At 41.9% G+C, this 11,291-nt stretch overlaps 1 protein-coding gene across 5 annotated transcripts in view; it reads left to right on the plus strand.

Moving 5' to 3' along the window:
* ZNF521 (zinc finger protein 521) overlaps positions 1–10,955 on the plus strand; it is a 312,597-nt gene extending 301,642 nt beyond the window's left edge. For all 5 annotated transcript variants that reach the window (XM_069569276.1, XM_069569272.1, XM_069569274.1 and 2 more), the window contains one exon: positions 10,143–10,955. In XM_069569276.1, the coding sequence (XP_069425377.1) occupies positions 10,143–10,172 (30 nt within the window). In that variant the 3' untranslated portion in view covers positions 10,173–10,955. The remainder of the gene's footprint in view (positions 1–10,142) is intronic.
* The last annotated feature ends 336 nt before the right edge of the window (positions 10,956–11,291 follow it).

The raw sequence follows: 11,291 nt of genomic DNA on the forward strand, positions 1-11,291 counted from the left end.
GTCTTCTAAGCTCCTCTTCCTCATCATCACTCTAGCACCAGGCAAGCATGACTTCTCCAAGAACTAAGCTCAGGAGGTGAGGTGCCCTTTCTCTATGATCCATTGTACCCAGTCCTCCTGTCCCTGGTGAGTGCCCTAATGGTGAGCATCTGTCTGGGCTCCATAGTCAGCCCAGCCCAGGGATTAGAACATAGCAACTGGTACCACTCACCAGTTGCTTCTTCGCAGAAGCCAGTTCAGCCGTGGAGTAGCTATAAGACCTTGAAAGTTGGCTTCAAGTCTCTGGGACTTGACTTCATCATTTATGAAATGGGATGTTGGAACAGATGCTGCTAGAAACCATTTCTTTAGTTCTGTGAGACATCACTTACATCGCTGACTCCTGCTGTTGAATCTCGACCAGCAAATGAGGGATGGTGGCTCTGCAGTTGTTCAGAGTAGGGAGTTGTTCCCATACCTTAAATATTAATTTCCACAGCTTAGTGTTTTGGTCCTTTTATACTTTAGTATATTGTTAATATTTCTAAAACAGCATTGATTAAGAGTCACATGTTCCACCTTTGTTCACTGACGGTACATGGAAAGTCTCAGTAAATTGCTGAATGAGTGGATATTTTTGGAGAAATTATTATTCATACAAGTAATGCCACTTATTATATATTTCAATCATTTTCACGATTTCTCTACCATATTTTTATTTTATTTTGTTGTTGTCGTTCAGTCACTAAGTCATGTCCAACTGTTTGTGACCCCATGAACTACAGCACACCAGGCTTCCCTTTCCTTCACTATCTCCCAGACTTTGCTCAAACTCATGTCCATTCAGTCTGTGATGCTAGCCAATCATCTCATCTTCTGTCGTCCCCTTCTCTTCCTGCCATCCGTCTTTCCCAGCATCAAGATCTCTTCCGGTGAGTCAACTTTTCGCATCAGGTGGTCCAAGTACTGGAGCCTCAGCTTCGGCATCAGTCCTTTCAGTGAATATTCAGCGTTGATTGTATAGCTGTGTCGGGTCTTAATTGTGGCATGCGTTATCTTCACTGCAATGCGCAGGCTTCACTCTGCTTGCGGCGTGTAGGGCTCCACAAGTTGCTCCCTGGCATGTGGTCTCTTAGTTCCCTAACCAAGGATCAAACCCATATATCCAGCATTGGAAGGCAGATTCTTAACCACTGGTCCACCAGGGAAATCCCTGAGCATATTTTTTAAATGCCATGCAGTATAGTTCCATATGGTATATATGTGTCTCTTTGCTGCCCTTCTTTTTTCTTTTAAATTTGGTGGGGAACAGATGCCACTGAGACTGAAGACCAGCTTGTGTCCTCAAGCAGGCATGGCAAGTTCAGTGTGTTTTCAAAGCACTGCAGGCAGTGGTCCTCAGCTGCGGGTGATTTTTTCCTCCAGGGGATATGGCAAGGTCTAGAGGTTTCTGAATCTTTGCGACCCCATGGACTGTAGCCCACCAGACTCTGTCCATGGAATTCTCTAGGCAAGAAGACTGGAGTGAGTAGCCATTCCCTTCTGCAGGGGATCTTCCAGACCCAGGAATCAAACCTGGGTCTCCTGCGGTGCAGGCAGATTCTTTACCATTTAAAGCACCAGGGAAAACGTTTTTGGCTATCGTGACTGGAAAGGTGCCACTGGCACATTGTTGATGAAAGCCAGGGATGCTGCTAACATCCTAGAACACAGAGGAGCAAAGACTTGTCCCTCCCAACAAGCCACTGCTGCTAAGGTTGGGAAACCTGATCTCCCTGGCCTTCCATTTAATTTGCAGGACTCTCCCTCTAGAACAAAGCAACTGAATGACCAATTTTTGCATAATGCCTAAGAAACTGCTTACTGAATTGTCTTTTGGGTTTCTTTGGATGAGACAGAAGAACTTTCTACTGCAAATACATAATCAAGAAGGCTTCTGAACATAAACTCATAAACATGCCAATGTCCGCCTGCTTCAGAGTTATCTCAGGCCGACCTTTTCTAGACTTTTTTAGCATGAATGTCCAAAGAAAAAATACAAAAAAGAAAAAAAAAGAAAAGAAAAATGTCCTTTAGTGAGGTTTATTAGAATGTGAAATTGTTTCCTCTGGGAGGTGTGATGGAAATTTCATTGCTAAGACCATTAAAAACTAGCCCAGAGTATAAACTTCGTAGAACAAATTTTGTTCAGCAAGGGGACAAATTCAATAACCTAATAGTCCTTTTCTGTCTTTAATGTCGTGTATTTTTCTGATCACTTCTGATGATGCCATTTCACCTTTTGCTTTAATATAGCTTAGTGTCACCCAGAAAATGCTTTGCAATGTCAGGCCAAGCCCATGCGAACTGTTAAATGTCAAAAGAAAATCCATCAGTGTCTCTCTAAGTTCACGGTGATGACATTACCATATGAAAAAATAAAGAGGGAGATTCTGTCAGTGCAAACATGATCGTAAATGTAACATTCATGGCATTAAAGAGAGAGAGGCAAAGCATTATCCTGATAGACAGTTTGGGAAACTCCATTGCTGTTTATCAAAATACAAGAGCAGACTTCATTTTAGTAAATTCTAGCAAAGTGAAAACTGTGAGTCAGCCACCCCCAGTCATGAAAATCCATTTTATGAATATATTTTTTACTTTGGGAAACATTATATATTTGTCTTTTAAAGAATATTCATTAAAAGTACGTTGTTGTTATTGTTTATTCGCTAAGTTGTGTCTGACTCTGTTTGCAACCCCATGGACTGTAGCCTGCCAGGCTCCTCTGTCCATGGGATTTCTCAGGCAAGAGTACTGGAATGGGTTGCTGTTTCCTTCTCTAGGGGATCTTCCCAACCCAGGAATCAAACCAGCATCTCCTGCCCTGGCAGGCAAATTCTTTACCACTGAGCCACCAAAATGTATCTCACCAAAATGCACAAACCCATGTATAGGTTCGTGATCTTTACCAGGTAGGGACCATGAAAACACAATTACCTCAGATTTCCCCAGCTAAAAAGGAATGTAATTTGTGGACAAGAGAAACCTTGGGATGGTGAAACGGAGTCTAATTGGTATTGTGGATGATTTGGGTGATTTTTTAGAACATTCTAATGGTACTTACAGAGCTGAAGTCATTCACTTCTAATTAATTTAAAACTGTGAGTCCTTTTTGTAATTGTGTGGACTTTGAAAATGTTAATTTATCGCCTTCACAAATCCCGTTAACCTTATCAAGATGTTTAAAGGCTGCCCTTCGCTATTGTATTTTTTCTCTAACCAGTGAGGGGAGATCGCCCAACATCTTCTCTCCATGAGCTGGCTACACTCTTAAAACTGTTTTACTAGCAAACAAAGTTGGGAATGGAAAAAAGAGAGAGGGTGGAAATGTAAAAATCTTGATTAGAAAGTATAATTTAATAGAACATGTATCGAACCAAATGTATTGATTAATGTAGAAGATATAGTACTTATATTGATTCAAACCAGAGATTTAGTACTAAAAGCTCTGAGCCAAAAAGCTGTTGCAGATTGCTACAAAAGTCAGTTTAATGCTGTCCTTGAGAGTGCCTTCACAAAGAATTTCTTCTAATGTTTGAGGACTAGGTAGAATGCGGTATATGTCAGTTTGATCCCGGAGGGTTTTATTTTGTACTCTAATAGCTGTTACGAGCCTACATTATATCCAAGGAGTAATTTTCCTTAGGGGTGCCCAGCTCGCTTTGTGTCAATATTCTAGCATTTTAAGTCACGTACAGTATATGCTTCTGGGAACAGGGAAGGAGCCAGCCAGACTCATAATGGTCTGCATTCATTAATAAAGGCAGAGGCTTCTGTCCCTCCATCGCCCACTACAGGGAGGCTTCTTTGGCCTTCAGGGACCCGAGCAGACACATTTAAAGAAAGCTTTATTTTGAGTGGGCAGGAGATGAAATGTAGGACTCGCAGGCATTTCCGAAGTCAGCTATATGCCCGAGCACAGGGGTGACCTTAATGGGTCAAAGAAGAATGCAGGTCAAAAGACTTATTATCCAGCCTGTTGGAAACCAATTGCTTTTGTTTAAAAAAAATAAAAAATAAAGCAGTAGTGCTTAAAGGTGGATAATAATGTAGAATTCTGTTTGCAGCCTGTAACTGCACGACTGTGTCTGTGTACTGGGATATGCTTCTAGAAAAATAAGAGCATACAGACTATGATAGTGTTTACAGATAAAGGTCCAACCCTGGTGATAAAAGGAAGGGTAATATAATTAGTTAATCAGCAATGATTGATTACGGATGTTTGCGTTCTTCAACTAAAGAAAAAACAACATGCTGCCTCGGTGCTGTCACCATCTGTTGAAAGAAACAGCTACATTTAATCTTTCTATTTCTTTTATTTCTTCCCGCCTTGCATTGTTGCAAAGCCACAATTGCCTCCTATTTCCCCTGGTTGGAAAACATCTCATTTAAATTGAATACAACTCCAGTTTAAATTCGGGATTCTAATGGCATGGTGAATTAGTGGAAAGCCTGTTTTCTTTTCTTTTTTTTTTTTTTTTTCATTCCTTTTTAAAATGGCTCTTTTTCTTAGTTTTAAAAGCTTGTCAGAATTTGAGACAAAGGGCTATAAATAGACAAGTCACAGTAAAAATGATTAACATCTTTGACTCAACAGATCTCACAAAACTTCCATTCAGACAGTTTTTATTTTTATGACTATTGCTACTTAATATTTTGTTGATGCCAACAGAAGGCTACAAAGCACAGACTACGAGACATCATCTCTGCCAAAATATTGGCTAAGCGAGGGTGATCCATGAGCACCGCTTTTGGGGTGGGGACTTAATTTTTCCACCCTGGGAAGGTAGATGGCCCCTGGTTTTCCTCTGGAGCTTAACTTCATCATTGTTATAGGTGCAGATATTCAAATTCACATCAAGATCGCAGGCAAATGGGATAGTTTGGCCAAGGTGAATAGTTACAGGGGATCGTGGGTTTTTATTTTTATTTAAAAATATTTTGCTTGGATTGCATTTTAAATAGGATTAAACCGTTTGACCAGTAAATGTGGTCAGCTCTCAGAAAGAGAGAGGCTGAATTAATCATGTGTTAGCGTGCCAAGCCCAAAATGAGAATTCCAGTCTTGTAAAATGAAAGGCATCTCATATTTTAAAAAGAAATTCATAGTGCTAGAAGGGAATTTTTAAGGTCCTCATCTGTTTTTTAGCTTTCTAAGTTTAATTTCAGGTTTTAGAGAGAAAAAGAACAAACTCCTTCCAAATGGGGCCGTTTACAGTAAAGAGAGTGGGGTTTTTTGGTGTTCTTTTTGTTTTAAAACTGGCTATTAAGGTATCATACGTAGATGGATTGTCTTTAAAGCTTTAAGGTGTGTTGTGAATTTAATTTTTTTTAACACAAACCCCTCTCGTGTAAAACAACTGTTCATAACTGGGATTAATGGTTTGCAATTTTCAGTTACTTAGACATGGGGTCTCCAAGAGATGGCTTTTTGCAGAGTAGAATATGGCTCTCTGTGGGATTACAGAACTTTTCTTCTCTTCCTACTTCCTTTTCTGTCATCACCCCTCCCCACCGGCGTCGATGCTGCACTGATGCTCTCCTCGATTATGTAAAACACTTTCCCTTCATTGGAACAGATATTTTTTCTCATAACCTGTCATTGCATTAAAGTGCTTTGGGGACTGTGAATTGCTGTGTGAAATTGGTGAGATTACCCACTGCTTTGTTCTAGTGTGGTGGTTTCCTCCAGACCTAAAGAGCAGAAAACTCTTACAAGAGAAGGCGACTCAAGGATGGCCTGGCAGCATTTTCTTTGCTCTGCTTGTCCCCGTCCCTGTTCTTACTGTGGGGGTTCACGGCGGGCTCTGTGATGTGGCTGGCCTGGTGAGGAGCACCAAGCACCAGGCACCTGCCCTCTCCTTGGGCTTAGCACTTCTCTGGTCTATGTTTCATCTTTCCCACTCACTTCTTGTCTCCCTTTCTGAAAAATGTTGTCTGTGATTTTAAAAACACACCCAATTAGGCAGAGGGCTCCCAAGAAGCAATTTCTTGTTTCTCTTATGGGTGGATCTTCGGTGAAGTCTGGAGATGAACACGCTGTCTTTCTCTCCAACCCCTAATTGCCAACCCAGTAACCTGTGCAGCTCAGATACCCATTCCTTCCTCCAGAAAACGAAATCAGGTCATTCATATTTTTTAGTGACTCAAAGTACTGTATGGGAGAGGGGAAGTCATACTTCAAGGATCCTCCAAGGTGGTGAATACAAACCCTTGAGGACTGGATCAGAATCACCTGAGTTTTTTGTTTGGTTTTCCATGCAGATATGCCACGTTTCCGGGCTTCCCAGGTGGCGCAGTGGTAAAGAATACGCCTGCCAATGCAGGAGACCTAAGAGACCCGGTTTCTATCCCTGGGTTGGAAAGATTCCCTGGAGAAGGACATGGCAACCCATTCCAGTATTCTTGCCTGGGAAATTCCGTGGACAGAGGAGCCTGGTGGGCTACAGTCCATGGGGTTGCATAGAGTCAGACACGACTGAACACAAACACCCACACCCACACACACACCCATTTCTCACCTTGGAAATCACTGACAGTGGCGAATGCCGTGCCTAGGCATGAGGGTAGGGGTGGGGAACCCTGTTCTCCCTTTCAGCCAGTTTGGAAGAAAAAAGAGAAAGACTGACAATGAGTGACCTCAGTGGTATGCAGGTATCTCTGCACGAGAGAACTTTCTGCCGTCACCATATTTCATGCCAGATTTCCCATTTAGACGTTATTTATATTGCAGCTCCTTATTTTTGTTGAAGCTTGCATTTCACAAGCCCTACCCTTGTCCTTCTCGCTGATGATTTATGTTCCTCTCTCTTAATATGCAAAGCATAAATCCTTTATAGTAGCAACTTCAATCTGTTGCAATAAGTGATTCATATGTAGTTGTTCATTTCTTTGCACCTCTGAAGAGACGTGTATAGCTTTGGTTTAGGATGAAAGCATCCAAGAAACAACTGTTGCCGACTATTGTGGCCAGTTTGTGTTAGGTTTCTGTTTTCCAGTTTCTCAGTATAGATAGAAGAGCACTGGAGAGACTGTAATATAGCTTCTTTCATTAACCTCCAAAATTCAATTGAATGTGGAATGTCTGGAGTAAGCACTCCATTTTTTAACGTTTTTTTAGTTATTTGGCTGCACCGAGTCTTAGTTGTGGTATGTGGAATCACTCATTGCAGCATGAGGGATCTACTTCCCTGACCAGGGATTGAGCCCTGGGACCCCTCCTGTCAAAGTTCTACCATTTAGATAGCTATTGTCTCAGCTTCTTGTACTTATTTTCTTAATTTTTTAAATTAAAACTTTCTGTAAGATCAGTCTTGACTGTAAGATATCAAGATGTATGAGAATGTTTAGACAGATCATTTTGAGTAATTGAATGTTTTCATTGTTTATAACCTCTTTGATCATAATTTTGTTGATATTTAAAGGGATAGCAATGTTTTTAGTCTCATTAGTTTTTTGATTATCCTTTATGTCTACTTTTGGAGAAAAATAATTTGAAGAACTATTTATTTAGAATCAATACAAAGGGAAAAAAAATGAAAGTGATGCCATGGATGGTAACCTGCCAGACTCCTCTGTCCATGGAGTTCTGCCTGTGATATAGGAGAACCAGGTTTGATCCCCAGGACAGGAAGATCCCCTGGAGAAGGGAATGGCTAGTGTTCTTGCCAGGAGAATTTGATGGAACGAGGAGCCTGGCAGGCTATATAGTCCATGGGGTTGCGAAGAGTCACACATGACTAAGCGATTACCACTTTGTTTTCACTTTTTTCCTTTGTATTGATTCTAAATAAATACTTCTGCAAATTATTTTTCTCCAATAGGCAGACGTAAAGGGTCATCAAAATACTGGTAAGACTAAGAAACATTACTATCCCCTTAAGTATCAATGTAATTCTGATCAAAGGAGTTATAAACAATAAAAACATTCAAAATGCATTGTCTAAATTTTCTCAGACATTTTGCTATCTCAGAGTCAAGCCCAATCTTACAGAAATTTTTTTTACTACCCTTTATGTCTACCTATTGGAGAAAAATAATTTGCACAAATATTTATTTAGAATCAATCCAAAGGAAAAAAAAGAGTTGGCATAAAACTGGCCTGCTCCTGTATGGACATTTAGGCTAATATTGTTAAAAGAAGAATAAAAAAAATCCAGCTCATCTTTCACTAAATTAATAAAAATGGTATGTTTTAAATAAAGGTGAGTGAAATAAAGTCCTCAGTATTTGTTGTCCATTTTCTTATAAAGTGGACTTAGTTTGAAATAGGGAACAGAAGACCTGGGTCATCTTCACAACACCCCTTTCTCCCTCACTGGTGCTGTAAGCCCCAGCTGGGCAACTCAAAGCAGCCAAGCCTCTGGCCTTTCACCCTTTACTCACTGGGCAGGTGTTTGGCTAGTTTTCTGGGGAAATGAAAAGATAACAAAGATCTCAAAGACAAAGCCCTCTGCTGAAAATTTTCCATAGCTCCTCCTTACCCACAAGACCAAGTCTGAACTCCTTAGCCAGGTACAGAAGGCTCTTCAGAATCTGGCCCCAAACTTCTCTCTACCTTCATTTCTCATCCACACTCTTGGTTCTGGACACTCAAGAAGATTCCAGCCAACCTGAATGAGCTGTAGGTCCACAAACCTACTTTGTGTATTCTTGCTTCTTTGCCTTTACCCACAAGGGTCTTTGGCCTGGAGCACCCGCCCTGCATCCCAAATGCCTCTTCCTGTTTCCAGCCTCAACTAAAATGTCCTAAGCCAGGTCCACCACAAAGCCTTCCCCAAAGGCCAGGCCAGGTTAGGTGTACATGATATTCCTGGGGTCATTTCTAATATATTCCCACCAGGTGGCTTTTTCGTTATGTGCCTATGTGACTTTCTTGAGTCTGTGAGCACTCTGAAGATGTGAAGGCTCAGACCATCCTTCTCCTTCCAGTGGCCCTTGCCTAGCTGGTCATTCATTTGGCCAGGTCCTCTTTGCCAAGTGCTGCAATACTGGGGCCTGTGGCTGGTGGTGTGCAAGTGTTCAAGAGCTGCTTGTGAAGGAATGACTAAGTGGATGAAGACCAGGATTACAGACACAGGGAGAGAGCCAGAACTGCAGAGAACCAGAAGACCAGACCTCAGCTGCATATGATATAGCAGTCAGAGACAGGGGAAGCGGTCTTAGATGGGATGAGCATGGAAGTGGTCGTACTTGGGGACAGATCTCCAGATTCTGATCAGAAGGGATGGGGGGAGGGGGTCGACTGTGAGAGGTGGGAAAACAATGCTCAGGGAAGGCGCAGGTGGGGTCATCTCCAGGTGTTTGCTCTGAATGAATGTCCTTTGGGTCTGTGAGCATCCCCCATGCAGGCCACAGGCCCAGGTCCAGAGCCCACCCACCCAGTGTTCACCTTCTGGACCTGGCTTGTGGTTATAAGCTGCCCGAAAGCCCAGTTTCCCGCTCACAGTTTGGAACCAGGATGTTGACTCAGGAATGGGACGTGCTGTGTGGATGGAGGGGACACCACCAAAGTACAACAAAGACTGCACCTACTGGGGACCAGAGGGGGGGCTGCTTTCAGGCTGCTGTGATCTGCTTCTGCACCAGGTGGGGACCCAACCCCGAGCCCACCCCCAAGAGAAGAGCTGGAGATGTTTCCTGCCCCGTTTGTCAGGTGTCAGCCGGGCAGCTCTTTTCCATAAAATCTGTATTTAGGGATGGACAGGGCCTCTGTTGTTAAGATGTTCACCTTCTAAGCATGAGTAGAACAAAAGCATCTGTAATCAATGGAAATAATGCACAGATAAATCTAACTGTTAAAATAGTGTTACCCTGGTGTTTGAAAAGAGGCGTATGCTGATAAGAAGAGATGGTAGAAGGTGAGGGGGCGTCTTCTGGGGAGTGAAGCAGAGTCAGAGAAAGGGAAGACCCCCTGGCCCCGCCCCACCCCTCCCTCCTGGCTCTCACTGCGGGTGGGGAGAAGCCAGGCCCCCCCAACCCCGAACCCCCATTCTTCTGGACCCAGAAACAGTTTTCAGGGCATTGTAAATCAACGAGCATTTATAGATACTTGGTTTGATGAAAATATGATCACTTAAGGTTCTTCTCTCCCCCCACCCCCGTTTTCTTTCTCATTACAGAACCATACGATGACCCAACACAGCAGTTAGTGCAAGCACCGTCTCTCAAGGAGAATGACTTTTGTGGCACAAAAAGGGAACATGTTTTACTCTTTGCACGAAACTTTCATTGTTAATGTATATTATTCAGAAACATTGTATTGTACCATAAAACTTGTATTATCAAAACTGTTGGATGTTCATGTGTTTGAACTTTTGAGCACCGGATAGACCCCCTGTATATAAAGTGTCTCACATGTATTATGTCGTCTGATACTAAAATGGTCTTATAAAGACAAGTGGACTTGGGCCCTATTCAGGCAAGATTTAAAAAAAAAGAATGTGAGCGAAATGGCTTAAGAGAAAGTATTTTCAAGGAAGACAGATTAAAACAACCCAGTTACACGTGAGACTATATTTGGACTTCCTTTTCTTAACACTTAAGCCTAGAATTTCTCTTTTTTGGTATATCAACGGTTAAACCCAAGACTATTTTTTATTGCTGAAGATTCTTGCAAAAAACCATGAAGAGATGTTCTCACAGAACCCCACAGCTGGGTAAGGCCCGTATATATATTTGTAAGCCTTGCAATGTGACAGGTAGCATCACTATATATGCAATAGTTGTTATGTAGACTGTCAAAGAATTTTTTTTTCCTGGATACATTTTGAAGCTTTGAGTGTTCAAGGTTTTCCTTAATGATTTCACACAGCCAAATTCTTGAATCAGTTGAACTAACCTGTATGTTACTGTTATTAATGTTTACTCTGCGGTCTGAACCTGGAGATTACTGGAATTGTTTTCCAAGAGGAAATAAATTCAGTTTACCATTAGGTATGAGTGTATGTGTGTGTTTTCTTTTTCTAGTTACTTTGCCATTAAAAAAAAAATCTAATTGCACCCCTGGAAATGAGTTCTGCTCTTGAGAATATCCCAGGCACAACCTCAATCATGTTTAACCTTTCCACACTAGGCCAAAAGCACCTAGGAGGAGATTCATCACATGGCATAGAGAAGGCATCAGACCTAAAGTACTTACTCCTCTCACAGATCCTACTAGGTCACATTGTACTGGAGGATTTTGACATCACAGATGGATGTGATGGCTGTTTTCTGCATAATTTGCAGCCCAATTCATGTCATGCTGTGCAAATCTGAACTCAAAGTAG

This window comes from Ovis canadensis, chromosome 23 (genome assembly GCF_042477335.2).
Source record: "Ovis canadensis isolate MfBH-ARS-UI-01 breed Bighorn chromosome 23, ARS-UI_OviCan_v2, whole genome shotgun sequence".
Taxonomy (NCBI): domain Eukaryota; kingdom Metazoa; phylum Chordata; class Mammalia; order Artiodactyla; family Bovidae; genus Ovis; species Ovis canadensis.